Source organism: Gadus macrocephalus, chromosome 6 (assembly GCF_031168955.1).
Source record: "Gadus macrocephalus chromosome 6, ASM3116895v1".
Lineage (NCBI taxonomy): Eukaryota > Metazoa > Chordata > Actinopteri > Gadiformes > Gadidae > Gadus > Gadus macrocephalus.
The window spans coordinates 21,447,359-21,463,834 of record NC_082387.1 but is presented as its reverse complement, the minus strand read 5'-3'; the positions used below and the strand labels follow the sequence as shown (position 1 = coordinate 21,463,834).

Here is a 16,476-nt window from a genome sequence, read left to right as displayed (position 1 = left end):
ACTTGGAGCACTGCACTATGTTCTTCAGTGCGGTACTGTCTCTGTTACCACCGCAACGTGAACTAAACCTTCAAAGCTCCTGATCCTCGACATAGACAGAGGGCTGGTCCCTTGTCTTGGTCCTGAGAGAAAGAAAACACGGTACATGGCTGAGGAGGCTTAGAGAGACACGTTGAGCAAAACAACAGAGACCTACCCACATGTACGTGAGCAGGAATCATCAGAGTACAAACACATCAGAAATAGTATCGCTATGATGAACACAGTTCATGATAACGTTAAGCAGGTTGCATTCTTGTGACTAAATGGGAATTCAATTCTGAACAGAATTTTGGCACATCAAAGCTCATAAACAATTATGCAGCAATCCGAGAAATACAATCAATGATGAAAGCCTGATTCCTAGAAACATCTCAGAAAAAGGAAAGCTTACCATTTTCACATCATAAAAAACATTTAAGACAACGAAACACAACCCCTCTTGGTAATGCAATACTCTGACATCAGTAGCCATCGTCTAATCCTCCGTGGGGGATTAACCTCAGAGTGCAGGATATTCGCCGATAAACCTCTCATCTCCAGCACAACTCGCTGTGGGCCACATGGACAACCTCAATTTGTCCCTCTGCCAGGCATGGCACAGCTGCCCGGCCCACATTAACCACATGGCGCGGGCCATAAATGAACCCTTCTTCAGCCTATGCTTGTGATTTTACCACAGCCCCATTCTCAGAGCATGCTGGGGCCAGGACGAAGCGCTAGCGCGATCCAGCAATCTGCACGACGACCAGCTTGATGACGGCTGCTCTACGCCGTCACTACGCTACGCTGCGCAGCGTGATCCCGGGCCTGGAACGAGATCCGTTATGTACAGTGATTGGCGGACGGCGAGCGACGTTAGCTGCCCCCCCCGCCCCTCGTATTGTTGGAACAAGGGGATCGGCGTGGGGCCCAGTCAGATGTAATCTGAACCGGCTGCTGTAATCAGCCGTCTGTCCGCCAGCCAGCCCACATTGCCGGATTCAACTCGCTGAGCTGCTCCTGATAGAGGGTAAAGAAACGAGGAACACAAACGCCGGCGAAACGTTGGAGGAACTCGTTTCGATCTGCAGACTGCTGACCCGTTTCCCTCAGTGTTTTAGGAAACGCAATCGAGATGTACGGGGGGGAGGGGGGAAGAGAAAATAAGGATACAACAACTGATTGAACCCTGCAGATAAGAGATTAGCAGGAAGAATGGAGCACGCTATATGGTGGGGTATCACTGTAAACACACAGATTTTCGGATAAGTGTTTATGCCTCAACCAAGGCCACAAGGGATGGGGTCTAATTTGTAATAAAGGGTGCTATCATGAACCCTGTCAAGTTAACTTCCCAGTCTGCTCCTAATGTAATGGGCTCATATTGTTCCTGCGCTGATTTATGCGGCAGTATAGTCTATTTTAGTAGTGTTACAACCCCACAGGATGGAGCTCATTGTTACTGTCGGCAGGGCCGAGTTATGGTAATTGATGGTGAAGAACTAATATAACATTATTTAGCGCCATTTGTTGTGTTTGAAATGATTATCGTAGTGTCGATATTGAATACATCTCCTCCATGCACTGGGGGAACAATTTACAAACCAATCAACAGCAATGTGACCTTCTCCAAAGTGCTACTCTTTTCTGTGTTGCCGTTATACGCTTAGTCAGCTCACTGTGCCCATAGCACACATTTAATGTCATACAGTGCAGACAAAAAACTGCTTCTTTGACAAAATAACAAATGCAAGTATAGGTGGTTCACTTTTTAGAAAATCACTTAAAGACCAAAAAAAAAATATGGAGCTGAAAATGAGGTCTAATGACGGCAGGCCATGATATAAAATGAGCCATAAACATACTCAGCAATCAATATAGTTACTTTTGTGTGTGGGAATGTGCATGACCGTGTGCACACACACGTACGCATGGACCCAGGGTGTCCTGCCTCTGTGGTAGAAGGGGGGCTTGTGGTCTGGGGTCCTGGGAAAAGGCTGTACTGAGTGAGCTTTAGCAGCCGTCCAGCGCCGGGGAAGTGTCCACAGACTGGGATCAATGATACAGTGGAACATGAACGATACCTATCTGCCCGAACACAGCCTTAAACCAGACCCAGGCAAGGACAAGCCCTCACACTGCTGCGTTCCAAGCCTTTGCTGAAAAGAGAGTCAGGATACGCTGAGGAGGCAGGAATTGCTGTTGCTCTTACCGAGGGGCTTTCCTGATAATGGGGGAAAGTTGGAACTTTCTGAGTGTGGCTGGATGCTTTGTTACACAATGTGAGGGGGGATCACTTTGACTTCTTGGACGTATTGCGGCAAAGTCACCGTAAAGGTTCGTCACAGAAATGGAACCGTTTAGCTTTGAATTGCAACAGAAGACCGAAGAGATCGTTTTAGCAGAGGCTCGTGATTAGCAATTTGCCACCAACCACACGTGCCCCACTTCACAGAGGACTGCCTCAAACAACAGCTCATATCCACTGCTAGCCTGATACGAAGCCGGCCAATCGATCTGATTAGCAGCAGAAACGGTGGGTGAAAATCCCCCAACCGTGGTATGAGTGTTGAAACTGTTTGACTACCTGATAGCTATTGATAGGTCTGAAAACAGAGACCCAATGTTTTTCATATGGTTTTCATTGTTCTGGGTTTTATTCATTTTTAAGAAAGGTTATTTCACAAAGATTCATACATTTTTTATTTTTTTTGAGATCTTGAGTAGTTCAAAGAATGTAGATGGTTTAGAAAAACTATTTATTTTGAAGGTGTTTATTCTAAACTCAAATATTTCAACAGTCTATAAAGTGCCAATATTTCTGAAATGGAAAGCGGAGACATGGGTAGTTTGGCCTGATTATTTCTGAAATAAAGAGAGGGGACATATTCACATTTGGCCTGTTCTCATCATGGTGAATGTAGCTCTGTAGTAAATGACAGGGCAGTGTGTGGTCAATGGTTAACTATGATGTGCTTTAAGCTTTGGTCAACCAGCCAAGAAGGCTCCTCGAACAGGGAATGGTTGTGCATTGTATTGATGGCCTGTTGCTTGGTCAGTCAAGCCTGCTTAAAGTCGACAGAGAGAAGCCCGCAGCCCGAGGCGGGGGGGAGCAAAAGAGTGAAAACATTACGGGATGAGAGTGAAAAATAGGATGACAGCTCAACAGATGAGCCGGTGATGTCTAATCCCCAGCTAAAGCAACTCCATTGACAAGACTGGGTGAGGAAGACGACAATTTGTGTATGTGTGTGTGTGTGTGTGTGTGGGGGGGGGGGGGGGGGGGGGTAGGGTAAGCATGATACTCTGCACTCTTGCATTGTGGGGCTCCCCCGTCTCTTCTTCTCTCCGCACCACATTGACAGATGGGGATGGTGCGGGGCTGGGGGGTCGGGTGAGCAGGGGGGGGGGGGGGGAGGCGCCGGGCAGGTGCCGGGGTGGGCGTGGGGGGAGCTGATAAAGGCCCGGCAGAGCGGTCCTAAACAATCAGGGATTTGCAGTCGTCGTCGTCGTCTGTCTGTCTTCTGAGAGCCCCTCGTCTCAGATTAAGGAACAAGCAGGTCCCTGTGTTGTGTGTGCTGTTGTGTACAGGAGAGCCAGTTAGCACCCCGCTTGAAAACGGATGGGGGGAGTGCGGATGGGGGGGGGGGGGGGGGGGGTGGGAGAGCGTTGTGCTAAGCGATCACATGGGCCATTTCTTAGCTTAATGTGTAACATTAATTTCAGCTTGACGTGCACTTTGTCAGGATCTTAAAAAGCTACATTTCATTCCCATTTTCTTTGGGTTTTTCTCTGTTCTTTTAAAGCCGAGGCTGTTAAGAATTTTTATAAAAAGAAAAAAAGAGACTTTAGGCGACTGCTAAGGAGAGCCAGGGTCATTTTATAAAGTTGACATTGCTCAAGAAACTACCGAAAACTGCACTCAAGGTAGAACTGCAAAGTCAAAAAATATTTCTAAATAGCATGACACTCAGCCAAGAGCCAGACCGACGATTTATGAATGACGCACGAACTGCTTGCTCGCAACTAAAACACATTTTTGATTGTTCTTTTCTTTTCTGATTATATCTGACAATTGTGTCAGATCTGTAACAGTGACTTGAAAACCTATTCTGATTACCTCCTGAATTTGACATGTAAATAATAATGTTTTTTACTTTGCACAGTCATAACCAATGGGATTTATTTATGACTTTTTATGATTAATACTCGAATAATAAAATAGATGTTTTGGTCGATGTGGTGTGTATGTGTGTGTGTGTGTGTGTGTGTGTGTGTTCAGTTAAGTAAACATGTCCGGCGGATCTTCAGTATCTGTCTCTAATCCATACAACTACACATGTCACTGACAACTTGTATCAAAACAGCTTCCTGATCCGAGGAGGAAAAAACATTAAAGCACACAAAGGCATTCAATCTGCACTTAATTAACACAGCAACCTTTCCCAGCTTGGCAATCACAGCACTATCTGGCAGATTAGCTTAAGGACGTGCATACAGATCAGAAGTGACCAAAACAGCTCTAAATCGTTGGCAGCAAAGGAAATAAATATGCTAATCCTGGTAAAAACGAGTGGCAGAGCGAGGCAGACAGAGAGAGGGAGGATTCAAACACGTCATTAACTGCTTCCTTTTCCCCCCCGCAAACCCCCAAAACGTTTTCCATGTCGACGGTAATCGGGGCGCTGCTTTCAAGTGGAGCGTGTGATTTGTGCCCAGAGGGAGCATTTGAAGTCGGACAGGGGGAGAGCTGACCTCTGGTCGTAGACGGACTCCTGCTTCCGGCGGCAGCGCAGCGTGACCACCCGGTGGCCCTCGCTCCGCACGTCCTGGCTCACCATCCACTGGGCCGGGTTGCTGGGCCGGGCCCCCAGGAACGTTACGCCCTCCTTCAACTTCACCCTGCACAGAGAGAGGGAGGGAGGGGGGGAGAGAGAGGGAGAGGGAGGGGGAGAGAGAGAAGGGGGAGAGAGAGGGGAGGGGGAAAGGGGGGGAGGGGGGGGGGGGAGAGGAAAAGAGAGTGACAGAGAGAGAGAGAGAGAGAGAGAGAGAGAGGGAAGGAGAGAGGGAAGGGGAGAGAAAGGCAGGGTTACAGAGAGAAGGAGCGAGAGAGAGAGAAAGAGAGAGAGACAGAGGGAGAAAGGAAGAGGAGAGAGAGAGAACGGGACAGAGAGAAAGGGGGGAAGAGAGGGAGAGGGAAAGAGAGAGAGAGGAGACAAAGGGAGACACAGGGCGGGGCAGGTGTTAGATCGTTTGTTTGTCACGCAGGCTAACCAATCTTTAATTCCCGCTGAATCCGTCCAGCTGATCCCACACTGACAGCTGAGTCCAGAGTAGTGACCCTGGCCTGGACTTTATTCTCGTTCCACCCTCACCCATCCAGCCTTATTATTTTTCCTTTCATTTCCCTGTTAAATACGAGCCATCCAGATGGCTCCCTGCACCGTGGTGCATCTTTCAAAAGAAAAGTCCCAGCTGACTTCCGCAGTCGGATGGCACAGCCTCTTTTTTTAATCCTGTCTCTTCAGAGGAGCATAAGCTGTTTTATACACACACACACACACGATACAAGCAATCAATCAAACAGTTAAAACACACGGCAAACACCTGCCATCGGTAGTGCGTCGTCACAGCCGGACCCGTGTCAAGGCCAGATTTCATTTGATCGACTGATGTGTCACGAGGGAGAGGGAGAGAGAGCGAGAGAGAGATTGCGAGAGAGAGAGAGAGACAGAGAGCGAAATAGGAGACAGAGAGAGAGACAGGAGAGATTGTCGCTTTTATTGAATTATTTTGCTTTCAGAGAAATGTCTTTTAATTCCACAAAGAAAACACACAAAGAGTCAGTGCCTCTAACACCATTGAAAGTATGACGACCTCGGCGTATGACTAAGTGTGTCTGGAGTCGTCGTGTACAGTACAAAAGTGACATGGCGTCGGCTGCGCTCACCTCCAGTCTCTGAGTAATCGATTCATTCTATTGGAATCTGTAAGGGCGACAAAATGAAAGGCTTCCTCCTCCTCCTGTGAAATTACAGTGTCAGTGTCCTTGGCTTAGCCGAGTACGAAGCACAGAGAAACATTCAAGAAACAAAAGAAACAGCCCTGGATAAAGCCCTGTAAACAGTGACCAATCGAGCCCAAAGGGCGCTAATATATTTATTTGGCACTGCCAAGAGAAATCTTGGGAGACAGAAGACAGTTTAGAAGCCAGCTAATTAATTGGACCATAACTGACATTAAAGAGAAGCAGGAGCCAATGTATCCTATGGAAGAGGAACACACAAAAAAACTGCTGTTTTATGAATGTTTTTTAATGAAGGCACTCACTTTAAATGAAGGTCTCAAATCCTCTGCAAACGGATTCTATCACAGTCTGACAGAGGGTAGAAAATACAAGGGGCAACGTGTTCTACTTTAGCTTGCATATTGCTCTAGCCCTGCGGTGTACATCCCATAATGTCCAACCATACTCCACTTTGTACTTGATTGTATGGTTGTGCCTGTGATGGTGGATGCCGGTAGGAGTCCAATGCGGGTAATGTGACATGGTTCTGATTGGGGACTAAAGCATAGCATGGCTGACGTTGTTTCAGGCATGAGCATAAATACGAGTACTAATCCATGTCCTACTCAGTTTGGCATGTGTCCGCCCTCGGTTTTTTCTGTGCTTTTATGCACGTGTGGTTGTGTGTGTATGTGTGTGATTAGGTCTTCTGGGATGATCTGACATGCCTTCCCTAGCTGGTTCCCCTGACACTGTGGTGCGGAGGGGGGGTGACCAAACGGGGGCATCGACATACTCATCATCGTTCCAGACTGACAGACGTTTAGTCCCAGGCCTGCAGGGTACCATGGGGTGGACGGGGGGTGGGAGCTGAGGTCGTGGTGGTGGTGGTGGTGGTGGTGGTGGTGGTGGTGGTAGTGGTGGTAGTGGTGGTCGTGGTGGTGGTCGTGGTGGTGGGGGTGGTAGTGGTGGTGGTGGGGGTGGTGGTGGTGGTGGTGGTGGTAGGGGTGGTATTGGTGGGGGTAGTGGTGGTAGGGGTGGTTGTGGTGGTAGTGGTGGGGTTGGTGGATACGGGGTATAAGCAAAGTAAAGGAACATAGGGGCAGGATAACGTAGGGGCTAGTCAAAGAGGGCTGGGTTTGATCCCAATGTAAGCATCCTTTGTGCTGGAAGCCGAAACCTTCTATCAGCTCCTTAATGACATCTGAATACGCTGTGAATATATATACATGGAGAGCCTCTGCTCAATTACTTCAACGGCTTAACGACACACACTTACTTTCTTAAGAGGGAGATTGTGTGTGTGTGTGTGTGGAGTACAGTGTTTCCCACAGACCAAGGACCAATGTGTGGTTCGCGGGGGGGGGGGGGTGCCGGGCGCACGGCGGCACAGGCGCAGCACGGCGACGCGGCCGTCAGTGAGTGTGCATGTAACTCCGCGTTTACATGCGGACACATCTGATTCGAATAGATGTGGAAGAACAGCTCAATCGGAATAGAAAAGTATCATATATATACGCCTCAATCGGTTCGGAATACAATTCTATGCGGAATAGAATAGGTGGTGTAGTCCGCTATAAATACTTCCGATTAGTTTGGGGTTTAACTTGGAGCAGCTGCAGTAGTTCGCAATTGGTCCACTCCGTCTGTACTTTAATGCACACCGAACATTACCGCTGTCAAGGAAATTGAATTTATTGTCTGATTCACGTCTTTGATATTATCACTCCGTAGTAGTTAAAGTAGTCCGGTAACTTATCAACCCCAGCGTGTCCGGTTGCTAAGCGACGGGTGACATCGGTGGGTTCATGTGTTAGCGTATCGTGGCTCTCGCTACGTGTGTGTGTGTGTGTGAATGACAGGGAGAACGAGTGCTATGCAGAGATGAAAGGACGGAACGATTTTTAGATTTCCAAATCGCGTTATTGAAAAAAAAAAAAAAGAATGTTTATTTTTTTTAATAAAAATAAAAAATAAATAAAAATGACAGAATCAATTCGTGGCGCTCGATGTTGATTCTGTGGCGCCGCGCCACACAATGGTCTATGTATGGGAAACACTGGAGTAGCAATGTAAACACTACGTGGGATGCCACTATAATTAAAAGAGCGCGTTCCTTAAGATTCTTTCCTTGACTAGACTGTTTGACTGGACTAGACTCCTGCAAGAGAGAAACAGGGGCTGAAGGTCAATGGCTCCAGGCCTGAAAGACTGAGACTCTGAACATCTTGTTCTGTGTGCCTGTCAATCCTTGTTGTTTGATTATACCACCCATCCCATCCAACCCGTACCACTAACCACCACCTACCACCTATCTCTTACCGTCTGTCCGTCCCGTCACGTTGCAGAGCAGAACAGGCAGTGTGCACCAGTGCTTGTCTGCTGGTCGGCAAACGCTGTAAGACTCTTCTCTTTCTGGGTGGGTGGGACCAGAGCCTTATCAACTGCTCAATATATCAGTCTTCAGTCTTAACCCACTGGTACAGAAGTCGGGGCTAAGAAACCATGGTTTGGATTTCCCCTTTTATTGACTCAAGATGGCAAGACGGTAATCAGATGAGATCTTCGTCTCTTGAACCTACCGTCGTCTATAACTGCTGTTCCCCCATAGTACAAACCACTGTAAAAGGGACTTGAGTATGTTACCTTAAACAGTCGTTTGTTTACAAAAATACATAGTTAATGCAGACTTAATGCATTCCCCGATGAACGACAGAGCAATAGCTTAGTGGGGTACCAGCGTAAGACCATAATAGGACATTCTTCTAAAGCGTAGATTTATCCGGCAGACATCAATACATTTTGCTCTTTCTATTGTATCCTGTTTGTCTGCGGCGCACAAACATTGCATTGTAATTCCCTCTCTTCGGCTGAATGGATATCACCCAGAGAGATCGGAAGGCAGCGGCGTTGGAGTCAGACAATCCCAAACAACATTCTGCAACGACACCAGAAAAATCTAAAAGTTGGACCTGCTGACAATCCTAGCTCCAAATAGAGAGGGAGGACACACTTTATAATACCCGTGCACCCGGTCCCTCATAGTCCCTCTGAACTAGTCTCCTGTGAAATCACTGCGATGGAGAGCAAACCTTTTGAATACCAAGCGTTATACATGCAATGTGAGAGAGAGGGGGGCGACGGCGTCCACCGGGAGAGCAAAGGTGTCTTTGGAAAGAGGCGGTGAGTTCAGCGGCCTGTTATTGAAGGAATGCAAAGCGCTGGAGCCTGCAACGTTCCGGGCGCCTGGAAGTGGACTCCAAAAGCAGGAGGCAAAAGCAGGGAGCGGGTAATTCTCCAGCACCAACGGAGTGAGCACGGAGCGCCCCTTTCCCCATTCTGAAACCATTTCATCGCGTCACTATCTGTTTTTCTCATTTATAGTGAATAGCGGCACCCTGGGAAGCCTATCTCCCTCCCTCCCTCCCTTTCCCTCTCTTTGGCTCCCTCTCTCTGTGGCTTTTTCAATCTCCTTTGGCGGTGATTGTATCCCAAGGGGCCTCCCTCAATAAGTAATGAGATAAATCGCTGAGCGCTGTCTCCTTGGAACAGTGGAGCAAATCATAATTTATCATGGGAACATTTTAGTTTCCAATAACCTGCAACCTACAACCTAAGCAGGGGAGGTATAGTCGCCCCTACCCCTCCTCGGTAGGTGGAGGCTAAGCCACAGGGGATATAAATTCACCCCCACCCCGCCTCTATAGTGGGGTGCTGAGCCGCAGGGAATATATAGTCCCCCGCACCCTTCCTCGGTAGTGGGGGGCTCAGCCACAGGGGATATAGAGTCCACCCCACCCCTCCTTTATAGTGGGGGGCTCAGCCACAGGGGATGTATAGTCCACCCCACCCCTCCTTTATAGTGGGGGGCTCAGCCACAGGGGATGTATAGTCCACCCCACCCCTCCTTGGCAGTGGGGTGCTCAGCCACAGGGGATGTATAGTCCCCCCCACCCCTCCTTTATAGTGGGGTTTTCAGTCACGGGGGACCAGAGTCTCCCCCACACTTTGAATCTTTGTGTGTGTGTGTGTGTGTGTGTGTGTGTGTGTGTGTGTGTGTGTGTGTGTGTGTGTGTGTGTGTGTGTGTGTGTGTGTGTGTGTGTGTGTGTGTGTGTGTGTGTGTGTGTGTGTGTGTGTGTGTGCGTATGTCGGGACTCTAACCCAGACAGAACTCAGGCCTCTCTGGGACTCCAACCCAGATTCTAGGACACTAACCCACACAGAAATTGGGTCTCAAACCCTTATCCTTTCTCTCTGGTATCAGATCATGGATCTTTCTGGTAAAAATAGAAAGTAAGGAAAAGTTAAAAAGGCATTTTAGTAATAAAATAGAAAATAAAGGCAAAGTGTATGAATGTATTTAAGATTAAATACATACAAAGCAAACATGAAAGTCTTCAGTCTTGTTTTAAAGGTGCTCAGAGTTGGGGCAAGTCTTTAATCCTCAGGGAGTTTATTCCAGCCATTTGTTGCATAGTAGCTAAATCCTGCTTTCCCATGTTTCGTGTTTACTCTGGGATAACTAACAGATTGGTCTCAGAAGATCTTGGTGGTCTAGAAGACTTATGTAGTGGAAGCATATCAGTTAAATAATTTGGGCCTTAACCATGTAGGGATTTATAGGTTAGCCGCATGATTTTAAAATCAATTCTCTGACCTACAGGAAGCCAATATAACGATTTAAGAATTGGTGTAATATGTTCTAATTTTTTGGTCTTTGTTAGAACTTTAGCAGCAGCATTCTGAACAAGCTGAAGCTTCCTTAGAGTTTGTTTTGGGAGACCTGTAAGGAGACAATTGCAGTAATCAAGCTTACTAGGGATAAAGGCATGTACAAGTTTTTGTAAGTCTTCGGTGGACATGAGCCCTCTAAATCTTGCTACATTTTTAAAGTGATAATATGCCCATTTTGTAACTGATTTGATGTGACTGTCGAAATGTAAATCTGTCGAAATGTATAGACACACACACACACACACACACACACACACACACACACACACACACACACACACACACACACACACACACACACACACACACACACACCTTCACTCACACTCACACACACACAGACGTACACACACACCCTCACACACACACACACACACACACACACACACACACACACACACACACACACACACACACACACACCTTCACTCACACTCACACACACACACACACAGACGTACACACACACCCTCACACACTCACACACACTCACACACACACACACAAGGGCGTGTGCATACACACAGACAAACACACACAATAATGATGACAAGATAATGTCTGGGAAAACATTCTAAATAATAAGTCAGTCCAAACACCCACACTTAGCTCCAACGGTGGAGAGCAAGAGACCATGCCCAAACTAAGCTCTGTGCACAGGGAAGTACGAGAGGAAGAAGGAAGTCTGCACAATCTGCGAGGTTGTGAAGAGTCATTGCTCAAACATCATGTCAGTTTCAGTGATTGCACTGTGTGTGTGTGTGTGTGTGTGTGTGTGTGTGTGTGTGTGTGTGTGTGTGTGTGTGTGTGTGTGTGTGTGTGTGTGTCTGTGATTTCATCTGTGTGTGCGTGCACTCTGACGTTTAATTTATTTCTCTTACTCATTCCTATAACACACATATATATATATATATATTTATTTATATGAGACATAACTAGTGATACTAAGGGCCCAAGAGTAGAGCGGCAAGTGGCTAGGCAGGAGCAGAGAGGGACAGCGGCAGCAGCGGGGACCCTGGCAGGTTAAGTGACTGCTTGCTGCCTACGTGCGCTCACATGCAGGCAGCGCGACTGTGCACTTAGGGCTTGGTTAAATCACTCTCCCCCGCCCGCTAAACCCCTGACCGCCAGACATGAACACAAACAGACGCCCGCCGCCGCTGGACAACAACAGTGGAATGACTGCGATTGGTGGAGTTAGCAGCTCTCAAGCGCTTTATCCCGTGAACGTTTGTGTCTTTTACTTGTGTGGCGTTGCAGAAGGCCCTTCCCCTGGCCGTAAGCAGCAGCAGGATAAAAAGAAGGTGCAAATACCTGCAGGAGAGAAAGAGCTATCCTGCAGTGCAATGCAGAGATTGCGTTGTCGTCTACGCCCTCAGACATGCACATAATGGCGGTCATATAAACACAACATCCTGGAAGACGATGCCTCTGCTCTATCCCTCCCAAATCTGATCTTGTGAGCCTGAATTATTCATTGTCCCGTCTCCCTCTTCACCGTCACAATGTCAACATGAGTGATAAGAGAGCGCTTAAGATTCCAAAACGGTTTCCCCAGCGTCAATATTGCATCTATTAGCTAGAGAGACGTTGATCCTTGCTACCTGCGAGTGACGGGAGGGGAGGGAAGGGGTGGGACACAGACACAGGAAGCTACCATCACCGCCACAGGACTCACGGTCATTCAGTGATACAGAGAGAGAGAGAGAGAGAGAGAGAGAGAGAGAGAGAGAGAGAGAGAGAGAGAGAGAGAGAGAGAGAGAGAGAGAGAGAGAGAGAGAGAGAGAGAGTGAGAGAGAGCGAGAGAGTGAGAGTGAGAGAGAGCGAGAGAGTGAGAGTGAGAGAGAGAAAGAGACAGAGCGAGAGGGAGAGAGAAGGAGAGAGAGAGAGGAGAGAGAGAGAGAGAGAGAGAGAGAGAGAGAGAGGAGAGAGAGAGAGAGAGAGAGAGAGAGAGAGAGAGAGAGAGAGAGAGAGAGAGAGAGAGAGAGAGAGAGAGAGATAGAGAGAGAGAGAGAGAGAGAGAGAGAGAGGAGAGAGAGACCTTTTCTATTCCATACTATTCAGTTATTCAGAAGACACTTTTACTCAAAGCAAGTTAATGTGAATTCATGCCAGATACTGTCATTAAGGGGCCAGGCAGGTTAAGTTAAAGCAAAGGTACCGGCTCAAGCACGTCAACGTTGTCTGACTGTCTGAGTATTCCACTTTGCCTGCACTGAACTTTGTTTCTGAAGAAAGTACGACGTCACGCAGAGACATTGCAGCAATATTTACAATTGGATTCTGTAGGAGAATAATTCTTCAAACCGCTGTAGGGTCAACCGCGTAAGTAAGTTGATGCTACAATATCAGAAAGTATCAGAAACTGGTTCCGTCCTCGTAGGACGACTTCTCAGGGGTTCTGCCTCACCACCACAAATACATTTTAGCGATATTCCTCCGGAGAGAAATCAATAATTAAGTAAGAGGATGCACACATTATGGTCACACTTTCATCTGCCAGAATCCACTTTTGCCATGTCGGCACTATTGGGGGAATATCCCGTAACCTCGGGTTCTGAGGAGGCTTGATGTATAGCATGAACACTGCTCCCTTTATCTCCGAGCCGGAGCATAGTGAGCCGGAGTCTTATAAGAGCAGCTATTGGCGATACGGCAGATAGTAGTGGATTTCAAAGGAAAGAGAAAGGGGGGTGTTGAAAGTATTTCTGGTTCACGGAGGGATATAGCACACTGGATCAGATGGCGGGAACCCTGACACAAACGCCAGTACCGAATTGCAATGACACAATATTACATGTATATCAGAAATATAAAACCTGGAATGTGTTCTAGTATTCTAGTATATTAGTAGTTCCATAACACTCTTAAGTGTATAAGCCTGTGTTATTCCTTTAATCTGAATGCACACCGGTAGGTTACAACATTGAAGATCGAACACAGTAGGCTAGCTTTGGGCTAGAAGTCAACATCCTAGTCCCAGTACACTTTACTCCTAGTTATAACCAGCATGGATCCATCTGCTTGAACCCACAGCCTTCATTGGCCTGACTCTGAAGCCAATCCAGAACTACTCTTATTTGACCTTTTAACTCTGAAAGCTGTTAGACGCTGTTCTCCAAAAGCCTGTGACTGATCTCAATAGACAGACAATTACAGCTTCATGAAATATTGTCTGAGCTTAAGAACCGATGACTTGGGGCGGGTGTAATAATTGGTTGCTCTGTTCTGTAACTGTTCCTCAGAGTCCAGATGTTTCCCTCAACCCTTCCCGGCTCCAACAGTTCTCCATCCTGCATTTTCTTACATCAAGTTTCCTATCAGGTTCCAAAAACACTCCAGGGCTAAGGATAATCTCTTGGCTTCCGAATGTTTCTTTAGAAACCTAAGTGTGAACTCCCATTGGCTACGACCATTTGCTTATGAAGTCACATGATCATAGTCAGATGACTGGGAAGGAAGCGCACAGGCAACATCTCAGGTCTTTCATGTTTAAATCCCTTAGCGATTGTTGTCCAGTGCTGACCCACAAACACGTGTGCTGTGTATGGACATGGCATTCACTGGCTTCTGACTCATCCCGCCTGACTGCCCCCCTCCAATCATATAATCAGACATGAGCAGGGGACACAGTACAATTTACACAGACATACACACACACACACACAGATGCACGCGCACGCACACGCACACGCACACACACACACACACACACACACACACACACACACACACACACACACACACACACACACAGAAAAATAGTCCTCTGTTCATCTTGAACTATTTTTTTGATTTTCGTTGCACATAATGTACACTTTCCGAGTACGTTCTGATTTGTCCCCTCGGATATATTTTTTCCTTCTTCATTATATTAGACTCCATAAACAAAGTCCTCTCACTTCCTCATTAATGCAAAATGATCACCTGCTGTAGGCTGCATGATTTACATCCTCTATAGACGATTATTATGACAAATTCTGCATCATGCAAACTGCAGCCTCATACCGGCTCTGAGGACATAAATGTGTCAATGTGTTTGAGAGGAAAAGATTTAGAGAGGAGCAGGTAGTCTGGCTTGGCAGAGGCTACAGGGACGTGTGTGTGTGTGTGTGTGTCTGTGTGTGTGTACACACACCGCAGGGGTGCTGCCGTGGGCTAATCTGGGGACGGCCATGTGTATACGGTAAACATGCCTATCATTCATAGCACAGTGCCGCTCGGAAAAAAACGCATCCAAACACAGACACACACTTGCACACGCTAAGACATGATTGCGCACACGAATAGCACATGCAGCCGCACACACGAATAGACACCGAGGCAAAGGCATGATGTGGAGACAGATGGAACACACTGGCACACATGCACGCACACACACCCACACACACAGACACATACACATGCTCACACACACACAGGCCACCGCTAAGCTGTGACAAGGAGATAATACCACAATGTCGCCTGTAGCAACTGAGATTTACTAGCACACTTGCTCCCCCCCCCATTTCTTTCATTTCATTTCCACTTTTTCCGATAATATGGTGAGGGGTGAGGGGTGAGGGGTGAGGGGTGAGGGTGTAGGTGGGAGGGGGGGCAGGGGAGGGTTGAGGGGTGAACAAAAACGTGGGTGTCTCAGAGGAAATGGTTGGCAAATGAAAAAGTCCCACTTGAAAGGGTTCTGCTGGACTGGTTTGGCGACGGAGAGAGAGAGCCATCGTCTGCGGTCTCCGTCTGGCCTGGACCCTCGATGGTGAACAATGTGTATCCTCCTGATCCGAGCACGTCCGTATGCAGATACTGTCACAGTGTTTTTAACCGTTTAGCCGACATCACACACCTTAACAACTAGACTATCTGGCCTTGGGCTACACAAAGAATAACAGGTTAATTTCTCTTTAGGGTAGAATCTCTGACGAGCGAAGCAACACGCACACACGCAAGCACACAACCTCACACACAAACACCAAAACACACATACAAACAAAGACTACTTTATTACTCTCAGAACTGTTAGCGGCAGACAACTAATGCCACACATGTGCATGAAATACCCACAAATGGAGCAGAGAGGGAGGAAAGAGGAGAGCGGGACAACAGGCAGCCGCCTCATCAGGAGTGGAGGGCCGGTGTACAGACAGCCGGCTCCACAATGCACATGCCACGCTTGGTTCATGTTTAAACCAGCGGCTCAGCCGAGGGCCCCGGCGCTGGGATGGGGGGCTCAATCTCTGCGTTCGCCTCATTGAGGTACACAGTGCGTAGAAGAAGAAGATAACAAAAACAACCTGCCGACACTGAAGGAAATTTGACCTGGAGGTTCTCCCACCGAGGGGCAGAAGCGGATTCCCAACCACGTCTTTGTCGGGCGCCGGGCCGACCAACAGGTAGTGTCTGTACTGCCAAACGTAAACCGAGTGAGGGGCCAGACACTCCCCCCTCCTGCACCACCACCACCCCCACCTCGCCCCCACCCACACCCACCCTCTACAAGCTCTTTGTTGTAAATGAGCTGTTGGTCGGCGTCTGATAGACATGCCTTCAGCTGACCTTTCAGGAGGGCAGAGGCTCCCTCTCCCTGGGCCATCTCACCTGGGGGGGGGGCCGGGGAGGGGGGGGCACAGCCAAATACCACCGCTGCTGAACAAAGGAATGGAGGAGGCGAGACGGTGAGCCTTCCCCAGGGGGGAGGACGCAAGAGGGCAGAGATGGT

At 47.9% G+C, this 16,476-nt stretch overlaps 1 protein-coding gene across 1 annotated transcript in view; it reads right to left on the bottom strand.

Annotated features, from left to right (window-relative positions):
- Positions 1-4,712: 4,712 nt before the first annotated feature.
- LOC132459127 (transmembrane protein 132C-like) overlaps positions 4,713-16,476 on the bottom strand; it is a 51,964-nt gene continuing 40,200 nt past the window's right edge. The window contains exon 3 of the mRNA XM_060053506.1: positions 4,713-4,923. Coding sequence (XP_059909489.1) covers positions 4,713-4,923 — 211 coding nt within the window. The remainder of the gene's footprint in view (positions 4,924-16,476) is intronic.